The sequence below is a fragment of the Petaurus breviceps genome, unplaced genomic scaffold, assembly GCF_028583685.1.
Source record: "Petaurus breviceps papuanus isolate PSGF00001 unplaced genomic scaffold, PetGlider_PUasm1.0 89488, whole genome shotgun sequence".
NCBI classification, from domain to species: Eukaryota; Metazoa; Chordata; class Mammalia; order Diprotodontia; family Petauridae; genus Petaurus; species Petaurus breviceps.
In genome coordinates, this window is record NW_027187057.1 from 197,393 (window position 1) to 212,886 (window position 15,494).

General features: G+C 41.0%; 1 protein-coding gene across 7 annotated transcripts in view; it reads right to left on the reverse strand.

The window, feature by feature from the left end:
• The window catches only part of TRIM67 (tripartite motif containing 67), an 81,854-nt gene extending 67,697 nt beyond the window's left edge, over window positions 1-14,157 (reverse strand). For 4 of the 7 annotated variants that reach the window (XM_069107251.1, XM_069107250.1, XM_069107247.1 and 1 more), the window contains exons 1-3: window positions 13,988-14,157; window positions 13,325-13,852; window positions 13,074-13,261 (exon numbers count right to left, since the gene is read on the reverse strand). In XM_069107251.1, coding sequence (XP_068963352.1) covers window positions 13,074-13,261; window positions 13,325-13,852; window positions 13,988-14,147 — 876 coding nt within the window. In that variant the 5' untranslated portion in view covers window positions 14,148-14,157. Of the gene's footprint in view, window positions 1-13,073 lie in introns of all 7 variants that reach the window. The other 3 variants (XM_069107246.1, XM_069107245.1, XM_069107248.1) reach the window with 2 other exon arrangements.
• Window positions 14,158-15,494: the final 1,337 nt, after the last annotated feature.

The following is a 15,494-nucleotide window of genomic DNA, read 5'->3' on the forward strand; positions in this document are numbered from 1 at the left end:
CACACACACACACACACCCAGCAAGCTCTACCTTATTACCTTCAGGATCAGGATCAAATTTAAACTCCTTTGGTATTTAAAACTCTTCATAAATTGTTCTCTTCCCATTTTTCCAGTCCTCTTATACTTTACTCTCATCCACACATTGTGTTCCAGCAATGCTGGCTTACTTGTACTTCCTAGGACTTCTCTGTCTCCCATCTCTGTACCTTCATACTGGCTGCCTGCCATACTCTCATATCCACCTCATATTTTCTTGGACTTCCTTCAAGATTTATCTCATATCCTGTCTATTATAGGTCATCTCTGCTCCCTAAGATGTTAATACCTTCCCCTTTCAGACTACGTTTTGTCTACTCTCTCTATATATATCCTGCATGAACCTAGTTGTATTCCTAGTGCTCTGGCACATTGGACATATTTAATATATGTGTCTTGGCTTGACAGAGAGAAGACAACATGGTTGTCTGAATTGGGCAAAATCTTATCTTCATCTTATTAGCTGTGTGGGAATGATCAGGTCCTTAGCACACCTTAACATCATTGGGGGAGGAATTGGATTCTCTTGAGGGCTCTGTTTTGGATGTGTTGAGCTTGAAATACTTACAGGACATCCAGTTTTAGAACATGCGGTTGGAGACGTGTGACTGTAACAGCTCAGGAGACAGACTCAGACTGGACATATAGGTCAGGGAATCTTTCACATGGAGATGATAATTAAACCCATGAAAGCCGATAAGATCAATAGCTCAAGAGGTTCTATACCCTAGTCAGAACATTTCAGTATAATACCCTATTACACTAATTAGTTTGTTTTAAACCAAGGGGCTCTGCCTCTTGCTACCTATATGTCCTTAGGAAAGTAACCTCCCCTCTCACCTCAGTGTTCTCACTTGAAAAATCCAAATCCTGGCAAAGATGTTGTATATGTCATCATGTCATTCTCCCTCTTTCCTCAAGGAGTTCAGCACCTGGATCACCATCTTTCTCCTCACTAACTTCTGCCCTTCCACCAGGAGTCTAAAGCATCCATGTTGATCCTTTTTCATACTTCCTACCCTCCCAATTCTTCAATCCTTAAACCCATTGTGATGCCTAACAGGATTAGAAAGGGAACTTTGTTTTAATATACATTGTTAATATGTGTGTATAAAGAAATAGCTCTCAGGTGGGATTTAAACAGTTTTGGACAAGGAACAATGGATGTGGTGTAGATGTGAGAACTCAAGTCTCTTCCAACAATGCAAAGTGATGCTATGACTGTATTGAAATAGCTTAATGTTATAAAGAGACAGAGAAAAATCTTTTGTTTATTTTTAAAAACTAGAAAAATTTAAGTGCAAAGAAATATAGTTCCAAGGACATCAAAGTGGTAAAGGATCCTATTCAACTTCTGAGCTGCAAAGAATGATGGGTAATAACTAACTTGCATACATTTTATGATGAAAGTGAGTAAAACTAAAAATGAGAAATTACAAGAAAAAATGTAGGCCAAAATATGATTTTAAAAGGATCTTTGATTTGATGGAGAAATTCGAGTTGTAATTTTTTTAAGTAAACATAAAATAAAGGTGTGTCCCTGAGAGTTAGGACACTGTCATTTAAGTATAGGAATTTAAAAACAAATATTAGAGAAAACTACAAGAAGAAACTAAAGAGAACTGGAGCAGAGAAGAAGGAGAAGAACTTGAAAGGAAGCTTTGCCAGGGTTGTGGCAGTTACAAGCACTCAGCTGATAGATGTCAAGTGAGTTATTCTTGATTGGTTGGGGAGAGAACTGCCTTCATTGACCAAGAGCTCCAGTGAAGCTACGTAGAATAAGAGATGAAGCTTCTCATAAGGTCTTGTTCCTCTCTGCTGCCTTGTTTGGCTTGAGAAGGAAAGGAAAGGAAAAGAAGTGACTTTGCAATTGCTTTGGTATCTTGGTGAGTTTGCTTAAAGAGTCAACTGAATTATGTAACTGTTAGTTCTCTGCTGGATTGGACAAGACAACCAAGTGAACGAATGACTAGCCAGGCTGGTATTGGCTGTATAGCAAAGAGAGTCAGTTTGATGAACTTTACAGTTATCTGTTACTTACATTAAGAGCTATAAGACTTCAACATTTTCTTTTAAGGATAATGACTAATGAAAGAGGTTGTAAATGCTATGTTAAAGTATGGAAGAGGGGGCAGCTAGGTGGTACAGTGAGTAGAGCACCAGTCCTGGAGTCAGGAAGAACTGAGTTCAAATCCAGCCTCAGACACTTAACACACACACACACATACACACACACGCACACACACAACACTAGCCGTGTAACCTTGGGCAAGTTACTTAACCCCAATTGTCCTCCAAAAAAAACAAAGAAGGGGCAGCTAGGTGGTGCAGTGAGTAAAGTGCCAGCCCTGGAGTCAAGAGGACCCAAGTTCAGTTCCAGCCTCAGACACTTCACACACACACACACACACACACACACACGCACTTACACACACATGCACACACGCACACACACAACACTAGCCGTGTAACCTTGGGCAAGTTACTTAACTCCAATTGCCCTCCAAAAGGCCAAAAAAAAAAAAAGCAAAGAAAAAAATATAAAATATGAAGAGAATTTCCCCAGATAAGAGATGGCAAGAAGTCAAGTGGTAGCAGTGTGATCTTGGGCAAGTCATTTAACCCCAAATTGCCCTAAAAAAAAAAGTCAAGTGGTAAGCAGATAAGCTGTTTCAAGTGATACAGATATTCCTGAATGACTGATAACATTGAAGCCTGTAGTCCAGAGTTATGAGTTACTCTAAACACATGAGTTTTCTCCCTCATGCTTCTCTGTCAGGTTACTGTAGGTGTATGCTTGTTTATCACCATAGATCCTGAGTACATTGGTAGGAGAATATGATCTGTGTTATGATGTATTTTATTATTTCCCCCCTTGCTTAATATAGTAATATCTATAGTTTTTGTTTTGTTAAGTGAATGATTATATTTAAGATCTAACAGTGTCATTATTATGAATGGCTGTTTATGTAAATATCATATACTATGTAGATGAATTACCTTGTGAGTGGCTACCTATATACATAGAAAAGCCAACAAGCATTTATTAACGCCTTACTATGTCAGATGGGACTCAAGAGCTAGTGTGGTGAGGAGAAATGTGTCTCTCTTAAACAGGGTTACCCCTAAATGCTTAGAGGATTGAATACAACTGTGGAGGTGGTCTGTCTATGGAATTTTTAATGGAGTGAATGAACCAAATTCAGAAAGTGGGACTTAGACTTACTCTATTTGAGGAGTATCTTATATAACATTGTGAAGAAGTTTATACCCCACATTTTAGGCTCACTATAATGCCACATTCTATTGTTATATTAGGATTCCTTTGGTCCATATCAGGGGCATTTATTAAGTGCCTATAATGTGCTAGGAACTGTACTAAGTGTTTTACAATATTATCTCATTTGATTCTCACAACAACCTTGAAAAGAAAATATTGTTATTATCCCTATTTTACTGTTGGGGCAACTGAGACAGAGAGAGGTTAAGTGACTTGCTCAGGGTCACACTGCTAGTAAGTGTCTGAGATGAGATTTGAATTCAAGTCTTCCTGACTCCAGGTCCAGAGTTCTGACCACTGTGACATCTGGCTACCTATAATTATCAGGCTCATAGGGATGATCATACCCTGGCTATTACCATTTCCATAAGTATTCTATTCCTTAATTAGAAACACTAACATTCCTGTATCTGACCATAACATTCTATCATTCTATTTCCCCCTCTGCCATACCTCTCCTAGACATATTCTCTACCTTTATTTAATCTCCCCATCTATCATTTAGTATTTTCTCAGCCCTGTTCTGACTTCACTTTCCTCCTTCCCCTACTGTGAATAATTAAACCCTATACTGTCATCTATTTATGAATCCTTGGTCCCATTGTCCCATCAAAGTTCATTTTTTGCCAATACATACACAACTTCTGATTCTATCCACATGATGCTGTATAGAGCTGCAGGAAGTCACACAACTATGCTGCCTAGTTTCACTATAAATTCATGTTATACAACTTCAACTGGGCCCTTGCTACAACAAAGCAATACTTTTATTCCTCCATCATTGATTCCTTTTCTGATTCCCACAGAAACTATTCCAAATCTTTTCTTCTCACCTCAAGCCTCCCACACCTCTGCTTCTCACACTTTCTCAGAGGGAGACCTCACCTCTTATTTTTTCTGAGGAAATTGAGATTATTTGCTCTTCTCCCTTTCTCTTCATCTCAAAACCCCTTAACACCACCACCCCCACTCTTTCCTCCTTACTTCCAGTCTCTGAAAAAGAGATGGCCTTTCTTCTTGCTAAGGTTAGCTCCTTTACATGTGCCATTGATTTCATCCTCTCTTGTCTTTTCCAGAAGGCTACTCCTTTTTTTCTTAACCATCAACCTCTTCTAATTTGCTAATTTCTTCCTTTACTACCTTCAAACATGCCCTAATCCATGGATGGGGAACCTGCAGCCTCAAGGTCACATGTGACCTTCTAAGTCCTTGGGTGCAGCCTTTTGACTGAGTCCAAATTTTACACGAAAAATCCTTTTATTAAGGGGATTTGTTCTATAAAGTTTCAGTTCAGTCAAAGGGCTGCACTTGAGGACCTAGAGGGCCACATGTGGCTTAAGGTCTCAAGGTCCCCACCCATGCCTTAGTCTCACTCATTTCTTAAAAAAAAAAAAAGACTTTTAAGACCCTCAAGCTATTATCCTAGATTTTCCTTCCATTTCTCAGATAAACTCTTAGAAAAAGTTGTCTATACTCACTGACTCTACTTACTCTTATTTCACTACTCAGTGCTTTATAATCTAACTTTCAACCTTGTCACTCAACTCAAATTGTTTTATCCAGTTAGTAATGATCTCTAGATAGCCAAATCTGATGGGGTTTTTTCTCAATCCCCACCTTCCTTTAGCTCTGTAGTGTATTTGACATGATGACCACCCTCTCTATTGGATAATCTTTCTTCTTTAAGTTTTTGTGACCTAGATTTCTCCTAGTTCCCTTCCTACTTGACTGACAGCTCCTCAATTTCCTTTGCTGGTACATTATCTATAGTTTATCTCTTAGCTGTCAATTTTCCCCGAGACTCTATCCTAGGCCTCCTACTCTTCTCTCTCTATACTCTCTCATCAGTGACCTCATTAGTTCCTATGGGTTTTAATTATCATCTCCATGTAGATGATTGCCAGATCTAGATATTGAGTCTCAATCTCCTCTGAGCTTCATTCCATATCTCTAACTCAACATGTCCAAAACAGAGCTCTTTCCTCCTAAACCCATTCTTCTGCCAAGCTTTCCTATTTCTGTTGATAGTACCATCATTATCTAGTCTTTCAGATTTGTAGATTTGGCATTTTCCTCAACTCCTCACTGTAATGGGAATGCAAATTTGGAAGATCTTCCCTGCCCCTAGGCTAAAATGCACCTGAAGCCTGGGGAGGGAGGCTTGTTTTTCAGTAGATACTTCTTGATTGGCAGTGAGTCAATAAGGTTGTTACATTCTCTGAGCCAGGAGAAGGCTATATAAGCCCTGATGTTTTGGGACTCACTTTGAGAAGTGTTCTGTGATTTGATCTGAATTCTGGGAAGCCATTATTGAGAGTCCCCCGGCTTTGAAAAACCCAGATGTAGAAACCCAGATGTTGACTGGGTATGGATGTAATGGTTGGACAGTTTGGAAAGCTGTGTACTTGATCTGTTTCTGTCTTGATAATACTGTCTGTATATTCTGAAGTTCGGGGTGCTGACCTTTCCTCCTGAACAAGGTAAACGATATATGTATGACTGATTAAAGTAAGCTTGTTAACCCATTTTGAGTTGTTTTCCTTTATCAAAGCAGATCCAAGAACCTGTATGGGCAGCAAACCCTGAGGACCCGCTTGGGGTGCTTGCTGCTACACTCACTCTCCCTCTTCCCACATATTCAATCAATTGTTAATTCATTTTTTAAAACTTTCTCTACAATATCTCTTTCATCTAACCTCTTACACCTGGGTTTGGACCTTCATCATCTCTTGCCTAGCTTATTGCAATGGTCACTTAATTGGTCCCCCTGCCTCAAGTCTTACCAATTTCAGCCCATCTTCCACATTGCTGCTGCCAAAGTTATTTTCTTTAAGTGAAGATCTGACCATGACACTTACATACTCAGTTAATTCCAGTGGGTCCCTATTGTCTATGTGATAAAGTCTAAACTCCTCTGTGTAGTTTTTACAACCTGTCTGCAGCTCATTTTTCCAGCATCATTGCACATTACTCTGTCTCCTCTCTTCTGAGATCTAGAACTGGTCTTATTTCTCCTCCTCACAAATACTTCATTCCCCTTCGTTGCACTGTGCTATATCCCATACTTAGATGCTCATCATCTCTGCCTCATAGAATCCCTGACTTCTGTCAAGACACAGTTCAAATACCACCTTTCTACACAAAGCACAATAGAGTACTGTGCCTGACATATTGTAGATCCTTTTTTTAAAATTTTTTTAATGCTTTACATATTGTAGATCCTTAATAAATGTTTATTGATGGATTAAAAGGAGCTGGACTAGGAGATCTCTATGGTGTGGATTCAGCAACCTTTCAGTTGTGTCCAGAGTACAAATATATTTGCATGTAGTTGATACCAAAATTCTCCTCTCTATAAGAACATAAGTATACTTTGCACAGTTCATTACCCACCACAAATGTGACTTGAGGAGCCTGTGAACCATGTAGTGAGGGCACAGTTATGGTGCCTTGGAAAAGAGCTGTAGGAAAGAGAGAGAGAGAGAGAGAGAGAGAGAGAGAGAGAGAGAGAGAGAGAGGAAAAAAAAAAAAAAAAGGAAAGAAGGAAGAAAGGAACAAAGAGAAAGAAATAGAAAAAGAAAAAAATTAAAAGAAATATCACATCTTAGCCCATAGTTGGTCTATTCATCTTTAACTAATTTATCCTTAACTCTCAGTCAATGACAGATTGAGCAGAAGCTGCTTTGAGCACTCTGCTTCCCAGAAACCTCAAAGTTTATATGTGTGTATATATATATATATATATATATATATACATATATACATATATATTGCAATATCCTTAGATCTGCCCTGCCACATGCTCTGAAAGCACAGACAGGTTTCTGCCTAATGATATAATGCTTATAGCTGACATCTGAAGTAATGTGAATCAATCAGTGTAGTCAGACAAAATTCTAAATCCCTTAGCAAAATCTCAAAATGAATGTGTCTTTTTCTTCTCCTTAGAAACACCCTTTGCTATTTGCCTAAAGTCTCAACTCTTTTATAGACTGTAAGACCTGTAGGGACTGCCAGACAGTAATTGTGCCCATGGAAGGAACTTTTATGTGGTTCCAGGAGTCTGACCCAAGCACTGGTAAACCTAGAAATCCAGGTACAAATTAAAAACTTCATTGTAGCTCATAATAGTATTCTCAGGGGCTTTAAAGATTATTACCTTTTAAGAGAGGAGGCAGCAGGAGTGCAGGGGCCAAAAGCCTTCGGGCACAGTATCAAAACAAGTCTGCAACAGAGGTCCTGTCTCTCTAGATCCCTGGTTTTCTAGGACAAGTGCTCTTTTGTATCTGTGCTGGCTCACTGGGAGCAGCAGTCTCAGGGCTGTGAGATGGCAATTAAAAATATGCCATCTGCTATTCTCAACATATTCTGAAGAGCTCCCAAAGAAGCATTTATCTAAAAATTTGTAACTGTTTCAGAGATCAACTCCTATCTCCTTCAATTCAGGGTCAAATTACCTCTACCCAGCAGACCAGGCACAATGCCAAAATGCCAAGTGCCTGGGTGAATTATAAGGGAATTTATGATTGTGAAATATCACAACAGGGCTGGAAGTCACTAAGTACCTCCCCAGAACTCCCTGGTTCCTGCTGCCATCCTGGTATAGATGAAATCACTTTTATGTTGCTTTATTTTTGTTTCTATGTGACCATGTTCTCTCTCTCCCACCCCTCCCCAGTCCTAAACCTTCCCCCCGCCCCCCCCCCCAAGAATGTAATTTCCTTGAAGTCAAGGATGTTTTTTTGTCTGTATCCTTAGTGCCTATCAGAGTGCCTGGCTTACAGCAGATACTTAATAAATGCTCGTTGCATGAATAAATCAGTACTCATCCCTACCATTATAAAAATGGGGTTCCATGTCCAAATGTGCTCTGAAGTGGTTTATCCCTTTATTCCTATTTTTGTGGCAATTGTAATTTTTTTTTAAGTCAGAAGTGTTCATTGGAACTATTAAGCCTCTTCCATTTGAAAAGGTGTTTATTGAGATCAGCAGCTTTTTCCACTCCTTTGGAAAATGTGCTAATCAATCTTTCCTCAAAATAGATACAAGTGCCAAACATAGGCCTAATCTGTAACTTTAGGATTATACTGATCAGAGTAAAATTCAGTGAAATTTGAGTAGCACCAAAGTCAAAGCCTAGTGAAAGCTTTATATAACAGATAATTGAGGATGGCCAGGGTTTCAATCTTCCATCCCTTAAGCCTATAGGGCAGATATGGGATAACTAGGTTTGATATAATTTTAGTGGAGACTGAAAGTTTTTATAAGACTGTGGGAGGACATAGAGCCTACTACAGGAGACTTTTCTGAAGAAATCAGCTTTTACAAAGGATAGCTGGTTGGAATTCTATCTTCTAGTATGTATTTCAAGGGAAGACAGCTAACAGCTAAATTATGTACACTCATATACAAAGCAAATAAAGGTAGTTGTCAAAGTATCCAGCATTATGGAAAAGGCATGTTTTTCACTAATGCAATTAATATGATCCTTTTTTTTTCTATTTAGAGTGATTAATCAGCTCCATGAGGCAGTAGGTAAGGCATCAAAGCATCATTTGCTGCCATGTTGGTGCCTTGTTTTATGGAAGTGATCTTAGACTCTTTTAAAGAAGAACTTAAGTTCTAGAAGGTTTATCAAGTTGAAAAGATTTCTACAGATATGGCAAAGGCCCTCATGTCAATCATCCAAGGACCTAGCAAAATTTATTGTCACAATGTTGTTCACTAGGTACTGAATTTATTTTGGCCACAGTAATTTATGAAGGTAATTTACTGAAGGATAATGGGGTTGTGATCTGCATTAAAGGAGGGCATACTTATGCCGATAGGAACTCAATTCCTCAATGTACCTGAGAGCTTGACAGCATTTTCTTACTTAGGTTTAACAAGTATTTTTCATTTGTCCTCATAGTTCTGTCAGGACAGTAGGAGCTATCATATCCATATAACTGATAGGAAAACTAAGGGAAGTAATTGAAATAGCTTTCCCCTAGACATTGAAGCCCTTTAACCCATGTCCTATGAAATAATTCATGAGTTCATTTAAAAATGCTTGGAGTCTTTGTAAAATCTAACTCTTTTGATCACCTCTTCTGTTCTCCTTTCCCTTCCACCATTCTGAGTTTTTAGAAGACAGTACTGAGATGTACTTCGTGGTTTTGGTTTGTTTTTTCCTTTGTTTTTTGAGGGGGGAGGGCAGGGCAATTGGGGTTAAGTGACTTGTCCAAGTTCACACAGCTAATAAGTGTCAAGTGTCTGAGGCTGGATTTGAACTCAGTTCCTCCTGACTCCAGGACTGGTGCTATATTCATAGTACCACCTAGCCACCCCAATTCACATGTACTTCTAGAGAGGAGTATGAATTTTATACTCTCCAATAAATACTGGATTTAGAAGTCATGTTTCCCGGGCTATTCAATCCAGAAAGTCTGTGTACCTAATCACATGTCATCTGATCACAGTCTTATCTGCTTGCTTTTTCTTATTTGTAATATGGAGGAAAGAATTTCAACCACTTATCTTCAAGCAGATGAATATATATATATATATATTTTTTTTTTTTTTAAGCAATTGGGGTTAAGTAACTTGCTCAAGGTTACACAGCCAGGTGTTTCTGGGTGGGTGCTAAGTGTCTGAGCCCGGGATTCGATCTCCAGGTCTTCTCAACACTGGAGCCGGTGCTCTTACTTGCTGTGCTACCTGGCCGCCCCATTGAATATATATTTTTAAAAAAGGTATCATCGTTGATAGCCCTCAAGCATTCCTGATCCTACATAACTCTTTCCTTTTTCATTTGCTTCCTGATTCTCTTTTCTTCTCCTTCCTCTAACTCTACCTTCTTTCTCTTCTTTCCCCCTGTTTTTCCTATTTCCACTTTCCATGTCTTTCCCATCTCTCATTCTTCCTTTACTTTGCCCCCATCTCATATGCCTTTCTCCCATGCCACTGCTACTCAGTGGTACCCACAGATAGTTTTAACACTGTTTACAGAATAAATAAAGGTTACTGTCTAAACCAAATACATAAACAAACAAAAAAAGACAAGAAGATCAGTTCAGATAAGTTAATAATTAAAAAGTAGTAATTAGTAAAAAATTATGGTGAAGTATTCTGCTTCTAAAGCACAAATTCATTGTGGTCTAGTGTAGATATTTTATCCAACACAAAGCTATTTTGGCACTACTTAAATAAGTATGCTAAAATCTACCAGCTTGTTCCTTCCCTAGACTACATGATGAGTTAAAGGAGCTTTTTTGCCTCTAACCCATGGTTATCTGTAAGTCTGGCACTATTATCTTCAGGAATGCCATTGATATAGTCAAACCAGATATTAGCAAAATAATCAACAAAGTCTCTCAAGGCATTGTAATCCCAATATACAAAAACAAAAGCATTATTCTTATGAAAAAGATGGAAAGAAGCAGACAAAATGCTAATACAGTTAGGTGGGTTCAGAACAAGTTGAATGGTTGCTGACTCAAAAAAATACTCATTTCTACAACAATTTCAAGGAATTCTTTTGGGAAGGGATCCAAGGATCTATGCTTGACCCTGTTCTATTTCATATCAGTAGCTTGGATAAAGGTACAAATCATATGATTATCAAATTCCAAGATGGCACAAAGCTGGGAGGAATAAATTAAGTGACAAAGTAAAAAACCAAAATGATCTTCAGCTAAATCACTGATCTCAATCAAGTAAGGTGAAATTTAATAGAGAAAAATGTAAAATCTTAATTTGAATGCAAACAATTTCACAAACGTACCATGGGGAAGGTGTGGCTAGAGACAGTTCATCTAAAAATATATGAGGTTGCAATACATCACAGTAGAAAAAATTCTGGCCCTAGAGTCAGAGAATCTGTATTCAAATCCCATTTCTGATACTCCCTATATGACCTTGAGCAAGTCACTTGATCTTTCCAGGCTTCCCATTCCTCATCTATAAAATGATGGACTTACATTAGAAGGCCTCTGAGGTCTGTTGTAGCTTTAAATCTATGATCTTTGTGTACTTTGTAGGCTACAAGATCAGTAAGAGTTGATATGTGATATGGAAAACAAAAAAGCTATGTCAATCTTAGGTTGCGTTTATAGGCATAGTGTTCACTACTAGGTAAGTAGTAATTTCACTGTACTCCCTGTCACCCAACCTGATTCACCAAATCCTGAGAACAAGCTTGTTCACATTAGTCATGGGATTTGGAGGAGAAACATGGAGAAAATATTTTTTCTTTAATAAATGTTAGAAGATCTAATCATATTTTTTTTTAAATAGAAGATGTTTTTCTAACTGGTTTCAATTGATTAAAAAAGTATCTATTAAGCATACCTACTATGTACCAAGCACTGTACAATGCTTGAGGAAAATGCAAAGTTTAGATAAGACATGCTTACTACCTTCATGGAACTTATTATTTAGTAGTAGGCTGAGACACAGAGATTATAATGAATAGTATTACATTCTGTATAATACTGAATTAGGGAGTTCAAAAAACCAGAATGCTATGTGAATTGTGAGCAGTAGGGGCATTACCAACAGGATGACTAAGGGAGGATTCATGGAAGTGCCTTCTGAATTGGGTTTTTAAGGAAGCATAACTTGAGTTTTTAAAGAGTAAAATTTTATTGCTAGTATATACCTTTCTCATCATTGGACAGTGAGTTAATTTTTTTATAAAAATGGTCTGCACCTGAGATTTCATCACAGTATAGAAAACTCCTGGTATGTAAACTTCCCTCACTAGTGTATATTGGCAACTAATCTACACTTTACTTTTAGAAAGTTGACTGGAAACCCAAGAGGATAAGCAACTCCACATACTATACAATTATTATGTATTAGGGGTAGGACTTGAACCCCACTCTTTCTGACTGCAGGTTGACCCTTCATCCACTGAACAATGATACTTCTTGAATTCATCACTGACTAAAACATTTTATTCTCTCCCATTAGATGTCTGAAATTTAATCATGCTAGGTACTCTCCCTGCATCTTTGTGTTGTGGGAGCCACATATCACTGAAGTAGGTGTGTCTTTAGAAAGTCAGCAAGGAATTAGCTATCATCTTATTTAAAAAGCATACCCTGCACAGTCCTTTTCAATTCAGTCTTCCTCTTAAACTGTCCAGAATTACTAGGGTAAAGAAATGGGTAATACTTTAGAAACTAACATCCCACTGGAGATAGGATTAGGCATTCAAATTTCAGCAATGGACTTGTGATACATGGCATTCCAAGACCCATAAGAAAATGGCTTTTCAGAGATTCTACGATAAGAAACTTACAAACAGTAATGAAATGCAGAATGCAAGTTTAAGATGGAGGTAAAAACTACATAGGGAGCAAGTTGGAGGGTAATATTCTGCATGTAGGAAAAGGAGTTAACCTGGTGGGCCTATAGTTTGAGGAAAAACTAAGGACTATTTTTCCCCCATGGGAGCAGGGAGAAGTTAGGCATTTTCTTGGTGCTATATGAGGAAACTTTAATTTGGCAACCCAAGGAAGATCTCGACATTGGGTTAACACAGGAATTTGGGAATCGGATATACATGAGAAAACCATTTCTTTACTTGAACTAGCTTTCTGTGGAGAGTGTGAATCTCTGCCCACACTCCTTACTTCATTCGTGTAAGTAAGAAGTGAAGAAATTCCTCCCAGGGTTAGCGTTCCACCCCTCCAAAACTCTTCCTTTTCAAAACTGTTTATCTCTCAGTTGTCTATTTGCCCCTAAGATATTTCTATGCGCTGCTCACCTTGTGCAGTTTCCACATGGCCCCTAGAGGTTTGACTTCATGCTTGCCGTGTCTGCCCTCCTCCAGACACTGGTAGCAGACAGGGGTACGACAACTCACACAGTACATACTGTAGTTCTCCAGCTCATGATCGGTGCACGTGGGAAACTTACGAACCCCGGTACCCCCTGCTGCTCCTGCCCCAGGGCCTGGGCTTTTGCTGCTGCTGCCGCCGCCGCCGCCGCTACCGCTGGGGGCTCCTTGGGCAGCACCTAGAGGTGCAGAGGCCGCCGGTTGTGGCGGCGGCGGTTGCACCAAGCGGTGCTTGGCAAACGGTCCTCTGGACGGGTGGCATTTGATCTGGCAGGCAGAGCAATAGAGCACATCGCACTGTTCACAGAGAGTAGCTGCTGGTTCTGGAGGGGTGCGGTCGCAGAGCTGGCAATGGGCAACGACAGCTGCTGCGGTTGCTCCAGTCCCAGAACCCCGGCTCTGTTGATAGCGATGTACAATGGCCTCCAGCAGCCGGTTGCGCTGGAAGCCACGGAGGCCGCGGTGGTCCAAAGAGGCGCTGCGGTGGCATTGAGGGCAGGTGATGGAGCTGGAGGAAGAAGAGGACAGGGAGGAACAGGCGGCTCCCCGGGCAGCGGCGGCTGAGGAGCCTGGGGGTGCGGGCACCATGGGTAGTACTCGCACTCCATTAGGGGACTTAAGGCTGGGAGTGTAGGAGCCATAACCGCTGTCCGTCTCGCTATGCAGGCTGAGCTTGTCAGCGTGATCCCCTCCCCCAACCACACCACCTACACCGCCGCCGCCGCCGCCGCCACCACCGCCGCCGCCACTACTGCTGGTGCCTCCACCACTACAGGCTGCTCCGGTTCCGGTTTCATATTCCGGTGGAGGACCTGCAGTTGAGCCGGTGGGCAAGGAAGGGCCCCGAGTATGCAAAAGGGGCGGAGGCAGGTGTTGCTCGCTGTCAGGAGTCTGCACAGCTATGGTGCGGGCACAAGGCAAGCAGACATTGTGGGAACAGGGCAAGATGATAGGCTCTCGGAACAGGGACCCACACACTGGGCACTTCAGCTCCTCTTCCATCTCGGCTTGGGCGACGTCGGTTGCTCAGAGGCTGGCGGGAAGGCTTGAAGCCCTGGGAGTTGAGGGGGGGCGAGATAGTGATTAGCACCGCGTAGCCACGAAGGTAATTGACATCAAAGAGGCATGGTTTCCCGCTCCGCCCCCACTTTGTGGTGCACACTTCTTTCTATTTTTATTTATTTATTTATTTTTGCTGTGACCGCCCTTATGCTTAAGGCTCCTGCAGCCGGCTACTTTCCCTCCCACTGCCCAGGCCTGGAGTGACTTCCTCGCTGTTCTCGGGGTAAAAACCTCCAAGTAATATGTGATGAATCAGCAAGAGCTCCTCCCTGAGTTGCCCAGCTCGCTTTTCAACACCCGGGCTAGAGGGGCAGGCAGCCTGTCTCTCCTCGTTCTCCCTCTTTTGCTGCAGCCCCTTGACTACTGTGGGTAGCTGTTAGGGCCCCTTCACCGAGAGGAAGTGGAAGGTATAGGGAAAGAGTTAGACTTGCCTTGAGGCAGAGCTGGATTCAGCACCAGGACCCTGTTGGACAGCGCCCTACTAGCAGAAAATGCCTCTATCCTTTGGAGATAAACCAGGCGCAGTCTTTTAGGTGGAAGGCGGGCGGAACTGCTGCTGCTGCTGCCGCTGCTGCTGCTGTTCCCGACTGATGGAGCGCTGCTTGGGTGGGGATGATCCGGCTACGCCTCATAGGGTTGCTGCGGCTGCCACGGCTGTCGAGTTCAATCCCAGGCTAGGCTGGACAAGCTACCTTGGTTTTCCACTGCTACTCCGGAAGCACAGCTGACCTTGGTCTAGCCGAGGATGGCAACCGTCAAGCAGAGGGCGTGATCCCAGATTGCATGGGAATTCCCCCCCTTCCGCCTCCTCCCTCCTCCTGGTCTAGGTGCTGGTGCATGGTGGAGTTGTAATTTTCATAGCAGAGCGTAATGTGGGGGGGGAGGAGGGGGAGGGAAGAGAAAATCTGCTTAGCAAATAAGTGCTTGTCTCACATGGCCGGCAGGGCAAAGGGAAATTTTAAAGGGATTCGCTGAAATTGGATCATTATAAATTACAATCCATTATTTAGAGAGAGAGCACATTTTGGAAGGAGCACCGCCCTATCCTCCCATCACCCCCACACCTCTTTTCCCTGCTTCATCCCCCAAAATAAACAAATGAGGAAAAATAGGGCTGTCAAAAATCTGTAGCTTAAAAATGTATTGGAGACACAGATTCTTTTCAAATCTATTATGGAGTTAAAACTCTGGTCACAAAATGTCGGACAGCATTAAACTAAAGGATGAAGCTTTATTAAATTATTTAATATAAGATGTTTTGTCTATTATACACATCGCCTCTGAGCC